Source organism: Centroberyx affinis, unplaced genomic scaffold (assembly GCF_046629955.1).
Source record: "Centroberyx affinis isolate AG114_WGS23_722 - 3 ecotype Tasmania unplaced genomic scaffold, CSIRO-AGI_Caff_v1 ptg001291l_1, whole genome shotgun sequence".
In the NCBI taxonomy this organism is placed as follows: Eukaryota; Metazoa; Chordata; class Actinopteri; order Beryciformes; family Berycidae; genus Centroberyx; species Centroberyx affinis.
In genome coordinates this window covers 218,458-239,480 of record NW_027279797.1, presented here as the reverse complement: position 1 = coordinate 239,480, position 21,023 = coordinate 218,458, and the positions used below count along the sequence as shown (strand labels likewise).

Below are 21,023 nucleotides of genomic sequence, written 5' to 3'. Positions count from 1 at the left end.
AGAAAAAGAACGACATTCTTAGCGGACTACATGGGTGCAGGGATCCCAGCGGGGGGGTGGTGGGTGGGGGTGGGGGTTGGGGTGGGGTGGGGGGGGAAGCGCTCAGGCCGAGGAGTCCGTCCAGGAGCGAGAACCCCGCTCGTTTTGGCTTTTCCGACCGTCCCGCTCGACCGACGAACACACTTTGTGCTTCATATTTTCTGTTGTTTTGCCATGACAACAAGAGAGTGCAACAGCAGTTAATGCTTTTTTTTCCAAAAGTATACATTTTGACCCCAAAAAAAAAACTAAACAAAAAAAGAAGTTGGCACATTCAAGAAGACATGAGCTTTTTATAATAACGGACCTTTTGTTGTTGTTGTTGTTGTTTTTTTTTTACATTTGTGTATTTTTTTTATCGTCATAAATACAATATACGTCTCTTTCCCTGTATCCAGAGCCCACAAAAGAACAGTACAGAGATAGGTATTTACAAATAAGGAAGAGGAGCGAGAACTCGATAGCTCATAAATAATCATAGTAATACCAAAAAACAAGATGAGAAGTCCTTTGTTCTTTCACAGCGATGAAACGGAGTCCGGTATCCTGAAACCTAAAACTTTTTCTCTCCTTTTTTTGTTCAGGTCATTGCGTCCATGGTGCAAAGACGACGGAGGCATCGAAGGTACGCCGAGTTTCCACTTGTACACTTGTTTCCACTTGGTACCACTGGCGTCCTTATCTCATTTCCTGAAAAGAGAGGAAACAACCAAATGTCAATAAACATCCAAACCTACGAAAATAAATTCCAAAAAAACAGAACAGCTCAAGTACAAAACGATGAAACACTGGAAGCGCTTTATTTTGATAAGTAAGGCAGTTGTCAGCTCATTTCAGCCAACCGCCCTTAATCTAAACCAAGGACAGTAGGAGTATCTACCTGTCAACCAAAGATATTTTAGCGTTTACTCATCCTCATTTTGTTGTTCTTTCAGCACCACCTTGCTCCATATTCATATATTTGCTCACACCTGGGAACTGCAGGCATTGCTCAAAAGTACATGGATAGTAATTGTTGAAGGTTAGGCAGGATTTCTCACTTTTCCTGCTCAGATTTTCTAACCCTAACCCTGCCAGAAATTCAAACCCCTGATCTTCTGATCTTAAGCCAACTTCTCTAACAGTCAGTCCAGTCGTTTAGGATTTTACCTGTATTGAGACAGTAGGAAGGCTAAGAAATAAGTGTAAGTGCAATAGGATGGGGACAGACTGCAATAATTTCAGGCTGATTCTAGCCACGATTTGGCATTGCGACTGATTTAAAAGGTTGCACTGATTTTTGGGCCAATCACAAAATATTGAGTGAGGTTTCAGGACTTTAATGAGTGTCTCAATCCAGTCGGGAACATCACTATTATGTCAAACATGTTTGATTTTTACAACTCAAACCTGTAGGAGTGTTGAATTCCTCCTATAGCGTGAGCTGGTCAACCACGGAGAAGGAAGGAAGTAGGGAAAGAGAAATGCTCCACCTCCATGTTTGTTTTGGTTGTGTATTGTAGAAGCGTGAGAGTTTGTGCTTTTGCGAGATCGGGGGGGATTGTCATGCCGTGAGAACTCGAGTAATGTGTATTCCCCAAATCTAACAGGTCGTCAAGTGTGTCTTCCCCAAATCCAATTGGCTGTAAAGTGTGTGTTCCCTGGATCCAACTGGCCATCAAGTGGGTGTTCCTCTAAGATGCAAGAAGCCAGTGTCAGTCATTAAGTGTGTGATGTCCACTCTTTTCATAGTTGGTTCAGTCGTGTAATGCGTCCCCAGCCTAAGATTAGAGGTGGCCACATATGTAACGGGCCAGAGGATGACACCCCCGCGCCCCCCACCCCCGCCCCAGGACTGACCAAGTCAGTCAAGGGGGAAAGATAGCGGTCAGCGGCACCACAGGAAGAGGGGTAACCCAATCCAGGCTTCCTGTGGAAACACCCGGAACTTTATTGCCAAGGAGGTCGCGCTTTCATGTTCCTGGCGAGGCGCGAAAAGGGCAGGAAGGGTCACTTAGGGTCAGTTATGGGGAGGGGGGGTGAGGTGTTCCTTACTGCTCCACAGGGGGGTGACCTGCAGAGCACGGGAGACAAGGGAGCTCTGTGTGTGTGTGTGTGTGTGTGTGTGTGTGTTAAGAGTAAGTGAAAAGAGCAATTGTGTGCGTGTCCCTTTTACAAGTTGCTTTGCCACATTCCCATGTTAGATGTGTGTTCGGGTCAAAGTGGAGTGACCCGTGACAGGGCCATCCTTTCTCTTTTTCTCCCCGCAGATCTTTATGGCGAAGCCTCAAGTTACATCATTAAACTCGCAGGCTACAGCGCTCGAGAACAGCACATCAAAGCCGCTGCAGTATCCAGTTTCATTTATCACACGCCGTTTAAATCTGCCGTTTTGTCATAAGCCCACGCTCACGTTGCCTGACTTAATTCCATGTAATTTCCAGTATTATATACATCTATTAGATTACTCGTATTGTGCAACTTTCCTATGGGAACCACTATTGGTTGATTAAACCACCATACACCACTTCAACACCTTGCACTGTATGTGAGGTCCTCCTCTGTCTTATTTTGATGTTCCTCTGCAGACAAATTCTTGTATCCTTATTCCACTTGACGAATTAACAGATTCTGTGCTGATTCTGACTCCGTTAAAGCCTTTCCACAACTTTCCAGCCATCCTTTCGGCTCAGGATACTGCACTGTGTTGGTAAGGCGGCGTACCTACAGTCGCGCCGAGGGACGCCATGTCAAACACAGTGTTTGTGGCTGCTGCTCCGATAGCACGCGAACCCGCAGAGCTTTCCGTTCGCTTGGCGCGGCTTGTTCCGCCATAAAAGACATCGGCAGCTCCTCGCGGGGGGAGCCTGCGGGGGGTGCACTTAAAGGAGCGCTCACACGGCGAAGTGTGCCCTCAGAAGTGCACTCCGGAGGGGGAGAGAGCAGCGGGCGTGCGCGCTTAACATTGTTCCGTACTGCAAAGCCCATCCAGAGAGTAGACGGTAATGGCAGATCTGTATGCGTGCGTGTCTGCGAGTGGGGCTGGCTGCTGTGGGAATGGGGCAGCTTTTGCGTATGCGCCTGCACACACAAAGTTATGTGTGTTTTATGGAGCGGAAGAGATGATATGTAGATATTAGTAAATCACATGAACCTCTTGATGGCAGGACCGGTCGTCTCGCCACAAGTCTGCGTTCCCATGCTCGTAAATAGCCGCAGGCATGTATTATTTAAACCGTTTGAGGTCAAAAGAGACCATTTTCCAACCGTAAAGCCTTACTGACATTACAAGATCATTAGCGTCAATTAGCGGGCGGGTGCCGTATCCCACCTCGTTGTGTTTCCTGGCCGAGTTGAGCCCCCGGGAGCCCGTGGAGCCTCTGGATGAGGAGCTTCCTGTGGTGGAGCAGTTACTGGACATCTGACTCCTGGAGAGGTAACCGGCCTTTCCGCCGTACGGCATTAACTCTTCATCTGGTGGGAAGGATAGGGGAAAGAAGATAGGGTTACAATCGATGCCCTTTGGTGGACTGGTGAAAGGCAGCACACCATTGTATTGGGATGGGGGATGGGGTTAGATTAGATGAGAATTGTGAAGCTGAATGTTAATTTGGACAGATGTACCAACTGCAGAAATTCCATTTTAAACTGTCTCCTAAACCGCAGCGATCGAGCGCTCCGACCAGAGAAAGCTGGACTCGCCAATGATGGCTGAACCTCTTCACCCCCTCAACCCCCACCAGCCATTTTCATAAGAAGAAATTTAGCCTTAAAGTACATGCTACGCTTCAGCAGCGATGCTGCAATGTTAGAGGTTTGTTCATATTTCAGCTGGCTGAAGGAACAAGGGATGAACTGGCAACCTTTGATTTGATGGAGCATGGGGTATCTTTGACGATGGCTACCACAGGATAACTATATTTTACTCTATTTCTGTGGAACATGCAAGAGCTGCCTTTTCATCCCATTTCTACGGTGGCTGAGACATTGACGCATGTGGCAAATACAGAGCGCACTGTGACAAAGGAACACTACTTTAACCAAATGACAACAAAAACCCACAAGAGAAATGACTTAAATTGCAGTCGGACCACTGGGCGATAGTTTGATTTATTTATTTATTTATTTTTTTATTCACCCACGTTTCATGCTTTCATGCTGACAGCGATATTACAGCAAGGTTCCAAATTAGTGTTTGTTTTACTGCAATACATAAAACCATAGTTTACTAAAACAAGGTTTCTATGTTTAGGTTTAGCTAACTGTTACAAGTTAAAGTTGTGTGTGTGTGTGTGTGTGTGTGTGTGTGTGTGTGTGTGTGTGTGTGTGTGTGTGTGTGTGTGTGTGTGTGTGTGTGTGTGTATTATAGCATCTTCAACCTGCCAGGATCAGATTCAGGAGAGGAGGGCATTGGGGAAGAATCGCCCTAAGAAGCCACAAAGGAAACAAACAGTCAAGGTATAGGACATCTAATGGTATAAGCATGCTAGTGAAATGGCCATCTGTCATTGGCTGATCTTTGGTCCCAGGTCATCTCACCTCTATAGAGTACAACAGATGGTGACATTACCTGGCACCAGGCTTTACACAGATTTGGGTTTGGGGTTTATTTACTCTTTAAGCATGAAGTAACATGTATAGTCATGCTTGGCCTTTGATTCTGTTTTAATGCAGTGCTGATGGACTGACAGCTGCAGAGGCAGTGTCCAGTCCTTCAGCAAACATAAAGAAGAACTCCTGCTGCAGATTCAATATCAACTGTGCCAATGTGTGGGAAGGAGCCATGCGAAAAGAAAGAATAAGCAAGATATATACCTCACTTTCAACAGTGCAGGTACTTGTCTTTGTTGTTGTGACATTGGATTTACAATTTGGCCATGTCTTACAATATTTTTATTGGACTTTTTTCTAGTGGCAGCTGATGAATATTTCCATGTGGGAGAATGATTGCCATGTCCATAGTCCATGGTGGTCCAGGGCCCCGCTGTGCTTCAAGGAACCTCTTTGACTACCTCATTGGCAAAGAACGGTCCCTTGAGACGTTGATCGAGGACCTCACAGATGAAGATGTGAAAAATTCACTCCTTGAGGTAACAACTTCTTAATCTATGATCGCAGAAGCTGCACTATGTAACTTTTTCATGCAGAAAATAGAAGTTTTAACATTTTTATTTATATACAAGATAGGGATGGGACAATATCTAAAATATATGACAACAAAGTATGACTGTGTAGAATTATTTTTATTTCAGAGCCACAAATTTTTCTAGCAATGGCACTGACCTGCTAGAATGTATACAACAAGGTAAAAATGTCATTACAAAGTGCAAATACTATAATTTTTATGGATTTGGGGATTTTACACCTCCAACTCTCACATGTCACCTGTTTTTTCTTTGGAAAAAATATCCGACTGTCCAGGAAAACAGTTTTCTTAGCAAAGTCATAAAATCTACTTTTGAATCAGTACATATTCATCTACCAAAACTGCAGCCTCCAGAGGTGTTTTTACTTTACACTCATTGACATAAGTAGCAATACAATCTGGTACTGAGGTTTTAGATTGTTCCAGTATAATGAGATCACAAAGACCCTGAAATGTGGCAACATCTCACGCGGAGCACCAACGATTAAACTGGGAAATTAAATCATACACACACTCTACATGGATCTGTTTCTCATCTTTTTTCCTATTGCGGAACCGCTGTCTATAAGCCTCCGGAACCAACTTGTATGCTTTAAGACTGCAGCTTTAACTTTTACATATTCCTTTCTCTCCTCTGCACTTAAAGCAGCATAAGCTTCCTGCGCTTTACCTGTCAACACACACTGCAACATCAAGGTGTGCTCTTTGTCTGGCCAATCTCTGGAGTCAGCTATTCGCGCAAACAAAGAGAAAAAGTGTCTGGACCTGACTGAATTGAATTTTGGCAACAGCTGCATGTTCTTAAATATGTCAAAATGAGAAGCTAACAGCTGACAACGTTCCCTCTTTAATGAGATTGAGCCTAGACTGTTGCAAATCAGGTTTTGCCAACTCATTTCTTTGCTTCAGTTTTTCTAGTTCAACTTGCTGTTCCCTTTTAATTTTCTCATGTTCTAATTGTATCATTAAAAGTTCTTTGTGCTGTTCAAAACTTCAACCAGAAGATAATGCAGCTGGACTTATATAACAGGCTGGCCTATTTCCTGCACAGTAAGAACTCCAGACTGCATCAAGTTAGCCTTCAGAATGGCCTTCACACGCTCCTTCAATCGTTTACCACCAACCTCAACATCATAATATTCAGCAATCTTTAATAATTGATCTTTGGTGCAGTGCTCAAGCAGGCTTTCTGAGGGACACTGAATAAACTTCCAACTATTTTTGCCATAGCAATCCAATTACAAACCTAAGAAAAAACAAGTCAATTGTGCGCACCAACAAAGTTGCAGGTAACCACCACAAAGAACAATTTAAAGATCCCCTCTATCTGCCTAACTAAACACTAACTCAACTCTTAGTCTTCGTGCGGCTTCGTGGCGGGTTCTTATGTACCAGATATCCGCTGGGACAGTGAGGCTACACAATCTTTTCACCTCCTTTTCACCTCCTTTACACACGGACGTACTCCCGAGCCACACTCTAACCACTAACACCGCACAAAAACAACAAACTCAACGAAACTCCGAAGAGTAACGTTGCTATGCCTACCAAGGGAGAATAGCTACAGTGGATACCCCAACCAAGTTAATGCACACTAAACTGATAAAACACACACCTAACAGACTCCACTTACAAAGACCTTAAAGGAACTTTTCAAACCCAATCAACCAATGTTCTCTCCTATCCAAACAATCCACTCTTCACTCTTCAGGGAAAGGGAAAAGGTGACCAATATCGAACAGGGACCAAACAGGAAGGGCAAAAACTAACCAACAAATGCACATACTAAACTAAGAGTGAACCAATCCTAAGTAACCTCAACTAACCTTTAGAGCAGCCCCCACTTTGTCACGAACTGGCTCAGAATTGTGACAAAAATGGCAAAGCACATATGAAATGGCAGGCTAAATAAATTTAAACAAAACTTAATCAAATAAAAATGAGTATGTTCGTCAGTAGTATCAGTAGTGTAAGCAGCGCTTGGATGTGTGAGCTGTATGGTGTAGGAGTGTTGTAAATTAGGGAACACCACACAAGTTTAAAACAACTGTATGTAACCTCTGCCACAAGTTATATGAAAGTATGGAAGCAGTCATTCAGGTAGGCAAATACATTGTAGGCACAAAGAAGTGGTACTTGGCATCATTTTTATTTACATGGAATTCATTGCATACTTTTGCTCTTCGGTGGTGCTCATTATCATCTCTAAACCCATACAAAACTTTATTTTTGCCCTAATTTTAACATTTCTCTTTGACTTTCAGAGGACAATTCAGCGCCTTCCCTCGCCGACATCCTCATGTTGGGAACTAGGCTTAATGCACTCCCACCCCAGCCCAGCATCAATGTCCCACTTCCCAATCGCAAAGACCTGTGAAAACTCATTGCACTTACCTTTGGCAGCCAGTTATGAGAAGTTCAAAGAGGCCTTGCATTTTGGCATCATGAATTCTCCTGGGTTTGGCCAATACTAAATCCGTTATGTCGGCTATTCTAATCAATAATAATAATAATAATTTTAGGGCTCATTTACAGACCAGAGATGCGTTTTATTATTATGTAATTTTCCACAGCACTAGCCCAGTTGACTTGCATGCGTAGCCCCCTCTGTCTCTGTATTTCCTCAAACCGAGCTTGAAGAGCTGCATCTCCACAGGAAGCACCAAGGGGCGGCAGGGTGACCTCGAAGTGCTGCAGGGTTTCTGGCACCGCTCTAGTGCCACACTGTCTTCCGTGAAACCTAGGAGTCAAATAATACATTTCTTGTTTGAATCTTTCAATATAGTCCAAGTTTCCTATTTCAGTTTAAAGGGGGATATCATGAGTTCACCTGGATTTGGCCAATACTAAATCTGTTTAAAGCACTGACCTGAGTCCTGTTGAAAAGGTGTAACAGATGCATACCTGTGTGGGAAGTTGTACATGGCCTCTGGGTTCCCCGGCGGCCAGCAGGACTGGCGAACCGGTCGCATGGTGTGTGTGTTCCACATCCTCCTGCATTCTTCGAGGTCTCTGGTTAAGACATCCAAAAAAACGAAGCGAACCAAACACTGATGTGCATGGCTCCCGTTGAAGTGTTTCTTTTCCTTCAGGTCACTGAAGAGATCCATCCAAAATTGGGCCCTAAAGTTAAAAAGATAAATGTTACAATCTTCGACTAAAACCTTTCAATTAAGAATGACTGACAGTAAAAATGTTTTAAATGTCAATTACAGTGCTGTGAAAGTTTATTTTTGCACAATTTGTTGGGCTACAAAATTAGATTTTTTTTTTTGTCTGAGACCTTTCCAATGTTTTCTGTTTTCTATGACACTAAAGTAATAAGAAAATTCTATATCCTTTTTTATGAAGTTAGAAAATTGAAATAAATGAAAAACATTGTGTGCAAAAGTAAGTACACCTCTTCACCTCCTCTCTTAAATCATGTCACTGACAATCAACATTTAATATCTTATGCTGCTCAGATGTCATATTCAGGTTTGAACATTATTTGTCATTCAAAATTATAGTTATTCTGCCTGTTTATCCAATAAAAAATGATAACAGATCTTCAATCAGGGATTGAATCTCAGAAAACATGAGTATAGTGTGGAATGTTGGGTCCATTGGAGTCCACTGGGGTCCAGGTCTTCATGTTTCAAAGAAAAAAATAATTATCATGCTACCCTTACTATATCCGAAAATAAATAGGTGCACTTTCACTGGTTATCTTCTCAGATATTGGACAATATAGGTCAAATTCCAGTGAAAGTCCACCCAGAATTATATAATTATATCTTAGAATTATAATTAATACATTTATATATACGTATATTTTAAGTTTATGAGAAGAGATTACAAAAAACAGAACCTACCTTGTTTTTCTCAGTAAGGACCACCAGCTCTCCATTCTCTGATTGGAAGTTGAAGAGCCATAAATGAGGTTTGAGGCTCCGGCAAAATCATCAGAATCTCCTGACCTCAGTGCAGAGTGCACGGCAGCCATGACACCGTTCTCAGTGCCACAGTCTGTCTGAATGTGCATTGGAAGGGTTCCGCATTCAGCCACGCACTCCATGTAGTTTCTTGCAATAACCCACGGTTCATTGTTGGTGACGCCACACTTCAGCCACATGATCTTTCTGGAGAAATGGTCGATGCAGCCGTGGATTGCCAGACCATAAGGTTTTAGTTTATCATAGCCGTCCACCTGCCAGATGTGATTTGGCCCAGGAGAGTGGTAAACAAACCTCCGGGTAGACCGCTGCACCACTCCTCTGTCCGTCTCTGACAGAAGTTGCGTGGCTGTATCTCTTTTCATCGTGAGACCGTACCTTTGCTGTAACGTTTGAGACATTGTTCGATATCCAAAGTGTTGGCCCGGTCCTCTCAATTCTTCACTAATGGCTGAACGCACACTGGCTATCGGAGAGAAACTGGTCCTCCGTGTCAAACCTCTTAATTTGGAAGTAAATGTCTGCAAAAACATTGTAATATTGTGGTTTTCTCTGAAGAATTCCAGCATCATTTCAAATATGGTTCCCACTTCAAAGTATCTACAGCTGAGCTCCGCTTCTGAGAGATCATCTGATACTGGTCCATGTCCTTAAGGGAGAAATTATTATTAAGCAGTAGAAGAAAACAGTTTAAATTTGATTTAAAACTGTCTGCTTAAATTCTTAAATTAATAATAGCTACTTCAACTAATGCTTAATCAAAGCTAAATAAATGACAATAATGAATATTGTATAATAAAATCTTAGAAGTTAATGTGGACTATAGACATACTGTGGGGCTATTTGTCATTACATAATTGGACACACCTGATGAGAGCAGGTTCCAATAGATTGCTTTTCATTAAACGTAGACAAAATTCTAAGGTTATTGCCGCATTAAGCGCCAAATGATCCCAGATATCCCAAACTAATCCCACAGAATATATGTATAGTATAGTAGCCTAACAGCATTAACTCTTAACTTTTATCTTACAACTTCAATACACAGACTGTAAAAACAGATGGACGCAGTGAGTGTGATGTCACCCAGAGGTTTCTGAAGGGCTGTTTTGAAGCCAAAAGACTGGGTTTATGAGCGCCGCCATGTTGACATTTTTGGAGCCAGAGCAGCCAAAGCGAGGCTGAGGGTCGTCCACAGAGCCGCAGCGCCGCCTGCTATTGGTCCATAATCGGCGACCTGTCGATCACTGGACAGGCGACCTGTCAGTCACTCGGAATACAACCCAGTTTTATAAGTTATATCTCGTTAATGACGCAACTATTTTGAAAATCGCCATTTGGACACACATTAGAAGAAGTGAAATTAGCTACTGAGACCATAACCTCTTGTTGAAAAAATGTATTGACTTTATATTTTGAGTGAGAAGTTGGGTTGTGGTCCCATTGACTTGCATGGAGTTGGACCGGGTTTGGAGTCTTTTTGGAGCCGGCCCCTAGTGGATGTTAGAGGAATTGCCGCCTGCTGCTACTTTTGTATTGGCTTCAAAATTCACCCGTGGTTTCGGCCGCTTGCTTCAATATCAACGGTTTCCACTGCTTGATTGATCATAGCAAACATTTCCACAATTTGGTCAATCCTCTTATGAGATCCGACCGCAATTTAAGTCATTTCCGTTGTGGGTTTTTGTTGCGTGCGTTTGGTTAATGTAGTGTGTTCCTTTGTTCCAGTGCGTTGTTGTATTTGTTGTGCGTTTGGTTAATGTGTTCCTTTGCTGCAGTGCACTTTGCCTGTCTAGGCCGCCGTACATTTCACATTTCAACAAGGAGTGACATCGCATTTCACAAATTTGATTCTGCAAAACCTAAATCAAATTATGACTGAATTACGACGCTCTGCGGAAAACGGAAACTTCATCTTACTGTCGGTCTGTCTCGGTCCTGAGCCCTTCCTTTGGTGGCTGTGTTCCCTCTTCTCCAGGGAGGACAGAGCTCCAGCAGCCACATGGCCGGCCTCCACGCACCCGGGGGGGCCCTGCAACCTGCCGTCCTCCGGGGGCGGCTCCGGAGGCGGGGGCAGGTCTGAACAGAAAAGAGGCGGACCAAACGGTTGATGAGAAACCGCACACGGAAGAATGGGAATGATGTCAGCTGAGAGAGAAAGGTGAGGATGCGGAAACAGAAGGTTAGATGAAGGGGGAAAAAAAACGATAAAGCAAATATATATATATGTGTATTTGCAGATAAACGGTGAAGGTTACTGCAAAAGCCCTGATCCAAAGAGTGTTTCCAATGGCTCGAGAGCTTCCTTGGCTCAACTGTGTGTGCCTGAATCCATCCAAACTTCCTCACAAGATACACTTCCAGCATCCTTTGTGTTCTGTTGACTGTTACTGCCTTTTTCATCGGACGCATTCAGGCTATTTTTAGTCTCCGGATTCTTTTAGATAAGAGGCACATAAGAACAGTGAGAGTATTTTGTTGTCTGTTTTCCCATGCATAATTGACCCAAGAGACTAGTTATAGCATCGCTTTCCTTTACAAAACAAGGACATATTTAAATTAACAATGACTTTTTGACTTGAGCGTTATTGCTTGTTAAAATGATGGGCTTTCATTGAGTGATTCACGCGCAGTCGCATTCTGTTTAATTAGATTCAAGGTTACACAGTGCAGTGCAACTTCTGATGATTATCGGTTCCAATCTGTTTCGGAGATGACAACCTGCTAAACATAATGTACTGAAAAAATGTGTGCCGTACATTCAGGCAGGGACGCTGGCCTTACATCTTGCCATCATAAGAATTGTATATATGTGTATATGAGTCACAGTGGAGTTGCAGAATATCTGTGTGTACATGGTGAAATTCTGAGTTGCCCTTAGGTGTTCATTTATTTAGTAAATTAATAATTTTAGTCGACAAAGAAAAATGAAAAGTAACAGCAAATAACTTGCAAATAACTTACATTCTCTTTTCCAGTAGTTCTGCATGTCCAAAGACATTCAGGCTACAGAATACATTTGATAACTGAACAATGTTAGGCCTTGGTCTTGCGTAATTATGCTTTTACCTCTAATGGCAAATTCTTCTCAGTGTGTTCAACAGCTTTTTAAAACCCTTCTTGTCACGTCACTGAACAAATGTCAGTGATTAAAAATAGTGCTGCTTTTGTAAAAGCAAATTGGAGTGAACAATGAGACCTCGGTGTGATGAACTCCAGGAAGACGAGCACGGCAGAGAGCATGCACACCTTTGTGTAGGACGATCCGAGGAGCTCGAACACCACGGACTGACAAACACTCACCTCCTTGCATGTCTCTTCTGTACGCCGCACTCTTGGACGTCTTTTTTTTCACTCGTGATTTTTGGCTGGGGGGAGTGTATGTGTCTGCTGGGGAGGGACGGCCGTGCACTGTGTGAGGGGGGGGGGGGGGAATAACAATGCCATCAGAAACTGCATTTCTCAGTATTAACAAGAAATGGACACAGTGTGTGTGCTGGCTTTTGTAGCAGCTGTTCCATGCAAATGCAAATCAACACAATTCTACTGTGGATGTGCGTGTGTACAGCTGCCTTTCACGGTCTTATTTGTTGCTAATGTATATGTGTGTGTGTGTGTGTGTGTGAGTGCAGGCATATATGTGTGAGTAGGGCTAGGCAATAATTCAATATTGTGATGATATGGTGATTTTGGGATATAGTGACGCACAATTCTGCTGTCTAAATTGATGATAACAGGCAAATTGTACTTAACGACTCAAACAAAATGAGGTACAGTAGGAATATTATTTGAAAATGTCAGTTTGGTTTGACATCACACCTAACATTACCATTCGGTTCAATAGGATGCACATTCATTTGATTATTTAACATGTGATTTTTTTCACAGAGACTTTGCGTGCCACTTTACCGGGTGTAGTGGGGCCGGCGCCGTCTTCATGCAGGAGGCAGCGATGGGCAGGACTTTGGCACTGGAGCGTGCCAACCTCCGATGAGCCGTGATGCTGTTGGCCGGAGAGGTTGGGGTTGGACTGGGTGAGAGGTGGGCTCGGCGCCTGGGGAACTGGCACCGGACCGCAGGGTAACCTTCTGCTATGGGAGATGACAGCAACACGTTACTGGAGAGGGAAAAAATCACCGGAATCCAGGCTGATTTGTGCCAATGACGCATGGCTGTTTATGAATATGCGAAGAGGACTGCGGAGGATGTGTGACAGTTTGCAGCTAAGGTGTGAAGATACCTAGTTAAAGTCAGAGTTAGAGTCAAAGGTAAATTCTCACAGCAACACAACGTATAGTTCTATCTATTAATTACTATACTGCTAAAAATACAGAAGAGACAATGTGTTTCAAGAATGAAATCACCAAGGCTTGCATACAGTAGATGTGAATGGTAGGTGTGAATCTCTGCAGCAGGCTATGAAAATGACATATCAAACTGCGTCCCCCCCCCCCCCCAAACAAGCTTGTTCCTTTTGAAGCATGACTTCACTGTAGTGCCTGGGGCTCCTGTCCGTGCCGTACCGTGACAGCTGCTGCCCGTCCAGCTGGTTGAGGCGGGGCAGGTCGTGGGGGGCCCTGGTCTCCTCGTGGGGCGACGGGGTGAGCGTGGCGGTGGACTGGTGGCTGTAGGAGGTGGCCGGGGACGAGGCGTTGGCCCTGTGGGGGGGAGTGGGGCCGTCCTCGCAGCCCTCCATCAGGTAGGTCCTCTCCGGGAGGGGGGGGCACCACTCCTCGTCTGAGCTGCGGCGGGGAAGGGAGAACAGGAAAGAAAGAAAGAAAGGTTTAGAACAGAGAAAATTGGATGCTGTGTAATTTCAAAGAGTATGGTGGATTTTTTGTGTTTTTACCCTTTTGCAGTTCATTCTTTTCTCCTCTTTAGCTATCGTTTGTGTTTTTTATTCAGTGCTTACATTTTTATATATCTTGTAAAGCACACACAATTTTCTGTTACCTTGCCTACATCAGCTAAAAGCCTAATATGTAAAATATGAGTCTCATCTGTATGTGTGTGTGTGTGTGTGAAAGATACTGGTGAGGGCAGCCTGCTTGCTTGCTGATGCCTTAAAATCCTGCGTGTTACACAACTAGTCATGAGGCTACTCCAATATTAAAGCTGTTCTTTTGGGCTCAACTCAAGTTGGAGGGCATTGCCGCTGGCAAAACTGTAGGAGGTGAAGCTTCCGCTTAGGCGGGGCTGCTGCTAAGAGAGCGATAGTGAATGGTAGTTTTGTTTTCCGAGGGCTGAAAGAATCCCTGGTGAAGAGGAACACAGCTAATTGTGTTTTAAGGGTTGGGAAAACAGCTAAATCAGTAAAACAATTGACCAGGGCCAAGGTAATTGAGTTGTCAAAGCCAGAGGCGCAAGAACCGCGTTGGGCTCAATAGTTAATGTGCCTGTTAGAGGTGAGGGTAAAGACGTGATCATGTTCATTTATAGAGCTGTGTGTGTGTGTGTGTGTGTGTGTGAGAGAGAGACGTGGAGGGAGAGTCTGACTCACCCTATGTCCATGTCCTCGTGCTCTGGTGGCTGGTCGTCCTGGCCACACTGTTCCAGCTCCCCAGAGGAGGGAGGGGGGGGCAGGGGCTCCGTCCAGGTCAGAGACGGCGTCTTGACAGCCTTGCCCATCGCCTTCTGCTTGGGCTTACCTGCAAAAAACACACAGAGAAACACAATGGTTTACTTGAAGGTATCCATTGTATGTATATATGTATGTATTCATTTATTCATTTATTTTGTTAATTTGTTCGTTTTTTTTCTTTTTCTTTTTACTGTATTAATTGCGAGGGGTGGGGAGTTTAGATTCAGGGTGATGATTGATGGCGCTTCATTTCATCATTCATGTTACTTTAATTATTGCAGGAACACTCAGTTCTGAGACAGCAACAATTGGTATCCTTCAATTGTCACATAACATGCAATACCTATAAGAAAAACAACTGATTAAACAAGAGGTACTTGAGCTGCCTAATGTCCTGCCATAATCACCATGATACATTAAACATAACCAGTTATGCTAATTAGGTCATTAATTAAACTAAATAATGCATTAGTTAGGAAATATTTCAATGTCAACATACTTTCCCTCACATAACACATGGGCGGTATTAATGTGAACTCTGTATCTTGACGCATTAAGGAGTTATAGTAGTTTCTATTACAGTTTGTATTATTCCATATCATGTACTATGGGGGCGGGACATAAAAGAAGTTACTGGTTGTCTCCTCCTCACCATTGCAGCGGTCCGGCTGGGCGTACTGTGCCCCGGACGGCCCCGGCTGGGTGATCCAGTGTCCGTCGTCCTGGGGCTCGGCGCCGTGGGCCGGCGCCTGCGTCTGGCTGGTGAAAGGCATGATGGAGGTGGAGGCGTAGGGCGTGGCGGTGGTGTGCTGGGCGTAGCTGAAGCTGTGCAGGTCCTCGCTGGTGGGGTCGATGGTGCTGTAGATGGGACCCTCGGTGGAGCCCCCCATGCTGTACTTCTCCGTCTGATTCAGGTAGTTGGAGATACCCGCTTCTAGGATGGAGCGAGCGGGAGGGGATATTGTGAAAATTTTTTTTTAAATTATTATTACTTAGTGTTGTTTTCGCAAGGAATCCGTTAGCTCGGTTTCATCGAAATAAATGCTGCTGCTTATCGCTGTAGGCAGACAAAAACCTGCATCTCCAAACAAGCTTTTCAGGACTGAAGATTACTTTCTCATTGACGCCCAAGCATTTTTGAACTACTACAATGTGGATTCAAGGCCCTGCGGCTCATGAAACTCACTTAACAATGAATAACCAAGTGAATTTTCAATTGAAGTAAAAAAAAAAGACAAAGCTCTGCCGCAGCAGCTATTATCCTAGCATAAGATTACAAAATCAGAAATATGAACCATTCCTGAAACTGACTGAAGAACATATGTCCATTGATTAGTGACAGTATGCAGTGTCCTACCATTGTAGTATCTATCAGCTGTGTCGTGTTTGGAGGTGCAGCAGTTGACGGCCTCTTTACCGCTGTGGACTAGGTTGGTGGTGGGCCAAGAGTCCGCCAACCACGGGTAGTTGCCCATGTTGCCTCCCAGCACGCCAGGCCTGGAGAAACATATGGGCATTACTTTCAGATTCCAATGGAGAAACATCTAAATTAACCTTCACAAGAACATTCACACTTATCAATCCAGTCAGTCTATTGATAGCCAGGGTACATAGCACATAGTATAATATCAACATAGGGCATATTTACCTTCCATTGAGTCCCGATGCCTCTCCGTGTGGGAAACCAACTGCAGAAGACAACGAGAGAAGACGATGAGGAGGGTGTGCTGCAGTAAACTGACTCATGCATGTCACACTTCTGTGGCCTACTTAGCTTTCCTTTTTGGGGAAGGCATTGAGTATTCTCGCTTACAGGCACATGCGCATGAAATAACTACGATTGCAAGGATAATTCCCTTTTTGTTCAATCTAGACTATGCTTCTGTTATCTGGAATCGGGGCTTTTGATTCCCGTAGAATACGTTTTTCATTTCTCCTCACTGGAAGGAGTCCACGAGGTTTGATGTGGCTCCAGCATGTTGCAGAAGAGCCGATGCGATAGTGGAGAAAACGCCCCCAAACTGTGGATCTATCCTCCTCTAAACCAAGACACTCACACTGGTTATTGTTCTTTTTTACCTTGAGCATCGCTTGAGTGAATAGACTCAATGCGAACAACAGTACAAACCCATGTATAGTAGCATGAAGAGACGTAGAAGTATTGGATGAATGCTTGAGACTATCAAGAACTATTTTACCTGTATGAGAAAAGATTATACTGTAACTGCTGCCACTTGAGTAAGAAATGCGTGGCCATGGAAAGCCTCGCACCACAATCTCAGCACTCCTTCCAGTGACATCCATCATGATTCCTCCTTACCTGCCGGCGTGTAAGCGAAGGAGGCAGTGTAGTGGCTCAGCTCCTTCCTCTTTTTGCGTCGGCAGTAGATCCAGACGCTGAAGCCCATGAGGATGACCCAGCAGGCGCCGCCGATGCCCGCGATGAAGGCCGGCTGTTTGACCACGTCGGTGATCTGCTCGGCCAGACTCACGCTGCTCTCCTCGCCGCCGCCGCCGCCCTCGCCGCCGCCCCCGCCGCCTGGCATGAGGGGTTGTTCAGCTGGCAGCTCTGGGGGAAGGGAGGAGATAGTATGAGAATGAAGAACTGATAGAGTAGATGGAGGGATTAAGGGGAACTACTTGTGATTTTCCACTTTTTAAGCCATTCTCTTCATTGAGCCACTGTTGTATCCAGGCTACCATTGCAAAGCTTTACTGCTATGTTTTGTGATAGGGTTTCTGTAACTGAAAGGGCATTTGCATATGTTGGAGATCAGCAGGAATGAGAAAAATAAACCACCCAATAAAAAAAAAATTACCATGGATATAATAGTGTCCATATGGTAGAAAAAATGTAAGGAGTAAAAGATTACAGGCAGTCTTGATGTGTCTAGTGGAGAAATGATAGGGGATGATAGGGGTAAACAGTAAACATGCTTACATAATTTTATCCATATCAATTCAAGAAATTTGAAAGTTTTATTGCTAAGATATCTTGAGCGATGAAGCCATGAAACAGCAGCCCGGTTAATGTTTTTTGCAGTTTCAGCCCAAAAGAAAAATGCTCTTCTTCAGTAAATCAGCATCTTGGCCCGTTCACTGGACTCGTCATTTCTCTCGTTGGTGTTTTGAAAGGTTGGACTCACTGATGAGGACGGACACCGGCTGGCTGCGAGCTCCGACCCCGGCGCTGGTCACGGCCGCCACCTCCACCTGGTAGAGGACGCCGGGCATCAGGCCTTTCAGCACCGTGGACAGCACCTCGCCGTCCACCGTCTTGTTGATGTAGTAGCGCGTCTGGTTGTCGTTGGCGCTGCCCACACACCACACCTGATTGGATACACGGAGAGTCGGATTCGGGTTAGTAACGGCTTTTCATTCACCTCATCTGTGCACTTCTGTATTTTGTACATTCAGTGTAGGTGCACATTTTGAGGGGGAGGGTTCTCTATGTGATATTTGTGCGCTTGTTTTCTCTGTGATAAGTATTTTTATAGCAGGATTGTACTATTTTTGTAGGCGTTAAGCTATTACCGCCTTTCTATAAAGCACACCGAGTTTCCTTGTGTGTGAAATGTGTTAAAGTACAGATAAAGTTTGACTCGACTCAGGTTTGTTTACCTTGTACTCCTGGATGATGCCGTTCTGCATCTCGCTGGGTGGCGGCTCCCAGGAGACGCTGATGCTGGAGCTGTTGCTTAGCTTCACTGTAACCACTGTAACAGCTCTGGGAGGGGCACTGGGGACTTTAACAGGTGGGGAGAGAGCATATTGATAGTGAAAACACAGCACACTGAATGGCATAATAATAAGAATATTCATCATCATCATAATAATCATCAACAACAAAGTTTCAAAGCAATTTACAAATGAGTAAAAAAAACAAAAAAAAACCATCCAAAAACATAAAATCGACAGAAAAAGCAATAAAAGCAAGGTAAGAAACATAAAAGTAAACCGTAAAAAGGAGCTAAAGAAAATTAAAAAGGGTCATTACTTGAAGGCAAGTCTATAAAAATGAGTTGTAACAACTGATTTAAAAGATAATAGTGTTTTGGTCTGCCTAAGCTCCTAAGGCAAGTTGAGCCAAAGCTGCCATCTTGTTTTTAATCTAGACTTTGGCACAGTCAATATAGACCAGCCTGAGGACCTTCAGCTACAAAGATAGCAAACTGTAATGACTATGAAGCTGAATTTAATGAAAACAGGGATCAATATAATTGAACCAAAATTGAATGTGATCTAATTTGGTGTTGAAAATCGACCCCAAAATGACACTACTGAAATGCATGTGTACTAATGTAGTCTAATGAGTTGGCATTTTCAAAAACTGTACTGAGATGCTCTTTCAGAATAATTCCCGCTCCCCACAAATTCACCATCACCCCCTACCTTCTTCCGCGGTTCGAACCAGCAGCGTTCGGCTGTCTTTGCCCTGGAATTCGTCGAAATAGGGCCGGATCTTGATCTCGTACTCGGTCCCCTTGAGCAGGCTGGTGAGGACGGCGCTGCGCTCCGAGGGCGAGTTGATGTCCTGGAGGAGCCAGGTCCCCCCGCTGGGTCGGTAGAGGAGCCGGTAGCCCTGCACGTACGGGGACTGACGGTCCACCTTGACGGATTCAAGGAGGCATCGGGGGGGAAAACATGAGAAAAAAGAAGGGAAAGGAGAGATGGAGCATGAAACCATTGGGGTAGAGTAGAAGGAGAAGGAGGAAGCGTAGACAGAGATAGAGAAGGGGATGAGGATATTGAAGGAGAAAGAAATGACAGGCGAGCAAGAAGAGGAAGAGGGAGTTTTGCCCAAATCAGCGGGGATAGGAGAAGACAGAATGAAGCAGAAAGGGGCATTTGTCTCCTTCAGCATGGTAATAATGAAATCTGCGGGAGTTGTTACAAGACAGGATATACAGTTTGAAATCCTGGACCGGCTGGGAAGATGGGGGTGGGGAAAGTGAGCGAACAACACTCTCCCTTCGCTCAAGAACTACCGTCAGCATGCCCTTAAGCAAGGCGCTGAACCCCCAGCAACTGTGTCAATGTGAAGTAGGGCATTGCTAGAAAAGAGCACGGTCCTCACTCAACCTTCCCTAAATAAATAAAGGTTTAAAACAAAAAAAAAGTGCATCAGGAGATACTCACAGTCCAGGACACTTGTATGGAAGCTGTGCTTAGCGTGACGGGCTCTTGAAGCTGGACGGCCACCTCTCCCAGCTCCCTCTGCACCTGCCTGTGGTCCACGCCCTGACCTGTGGGACTCACATCTGGCGGAAACACACATATTCACTTAGCGCGTGATATAGTGTATTTCAGGGAGACGTGTCCCTTTTGAGGATACTTTTAGATATGAATCGAGTTTTCATTTGGCGCAAGGAGGGTACAGACTCGGGATCGGGTACTGACCTTGAGTTCGGACGGGCTCGGAGATGGGGCTCGGGTCGCTCAGGCCGTAGGCGTTGACGGCCCGGACGATGAACAGGTAGATGGTGTTGGGGAAGAGGCCGGTGATCGTATGCGTCTCCATCTTGACCAGGTCGGCAACCGTCTGCCATGTGCTGCCCGCTGATTGGCTAGAACAGGACGAAAGGATGAAATCGCCGTTACCGCGTGTAAAGTGTTTTCATTCTTTAGGGTTTGAGTTAGGGTTAGGTAAGAGAATGAATGATACTATTATAGGAAACTGGTTTGTACTGACAGGCATCATCTCAACGTTTGCTGCTGTACTTACACAGGTTTGTGTTACACAGTGTCGGTGCAGGCCATCATATCAACATCTGTTGAATATCAAAGTGTTTGCTGTGATCTTTGCGCAGGAGATATATTGCATTTGATGTAATTATTCATGTGACGGTTGTCCTTTCTGTAGAAGCCAACAACCCAAAGGCTGTGTGTCTTTTCAAGTTTCACATTGTGATGTGCATTAAGGTGCTGTGTTCAAGCGTGCTTTGCAATGCTGATTTGATGCGCTGCTACGCAATTAACCGACGGATGAAAGATCTCTAGGCAATAGAGGCGTCTATTTTTGGCTTCCCCCAGTATTTCCTACCGCAGTGCATTGCACCAACCCTGGTAAACAATAGCAGATGTGAGCAAAGTTGGCCAGTCGAGAAAAGTTGGTGCTCACTAGAAGATCTCTTGCAAATGATACGATTTGCTTTCTTGATGAATAATGTAATGAAGCTTGTAACAACGCACAGCTGCCAGCAGGAAAGGAGGGCATGTTCTCGGCCTTGTGACACTCCCCCAGATGCATTATCCCGCCACCCCCAACCCCGTTTCCTCTTTGTCCCTTCTCTTCCTTTTTCTCTGTGAATTTATTGTCACCTTGGTTGAGTAGCAGTCACAA

General features: G+C 44.5%; 1 protein-coding gene across 1 annotated transcript in view; it reads right to left on the bottom strand.

The window, feature by feature from the left end:
- Nucleotides 1-423: 423 nt before the first annotated feature.
- robo3 (roundabout, axon guidance receptor, homolog 3 (Drosophila)) overlaps nt 424-21,023 on the bottom strand; it is a 149,403-nt gene continuing 128,803 nt past the window's right edge. The window contains exons 12-27 of the mRNA XM_071525397.1: nt 20,081-20,247; nt 19,820-19,941; nt 19,073-19,289; nt 18,302-18,426; nt 17,827-18,010; nt 17,001-17,249; nt 16,329-16,368; nt 16,038-16,177; nt 15,315-15,614; nt 14,600-14,747; nt 13,623-13,841; nt 13,009-13,187; nt 12,403-12,510; nt 11,020-11,178; nt 3,350-3,492; nt 424-729 (exon numbers count right to left, since the gene is read on the bottom strand). Of these exons, the coding sequence (XP_071381498.1) occupies nt 718-729; nt 3,350-3,492; nt 11,020-11,178; nt 12,403-12,510; nt 13,009-13,187; nt 13,623-13,841; nt 14,600-14,747; nt 15,315-15,614; nt 16,038-16,177; nt 16,329-16,368; nt 17,001-17,249; nt 17,827-18,010; nt 18,302-18,426; nt 19,073-19,289; nt 19,820-19,941; nt 20,081-20,247 (2,512 nt within the window). The 3' untranslated portion in view covers nt 424-717. The remainder of the gene's footprint in view (nt 730-3,349; nt 3,493-11,019; nt 11,179-12,402; nt 12,511-13,008; nt 13,188-13,622; nt 13,842-14,599; nt 14,748-15,314; nt 15,615-16,037; nt 16,178-16,328; nt 16,369-17,000; nt 17,250-17,826; nt 18,011-18,301; nt 18,427-19,072; nt 19,290-19,819; nt 19,942-20,080; nt 20,248-21,023) is intronic.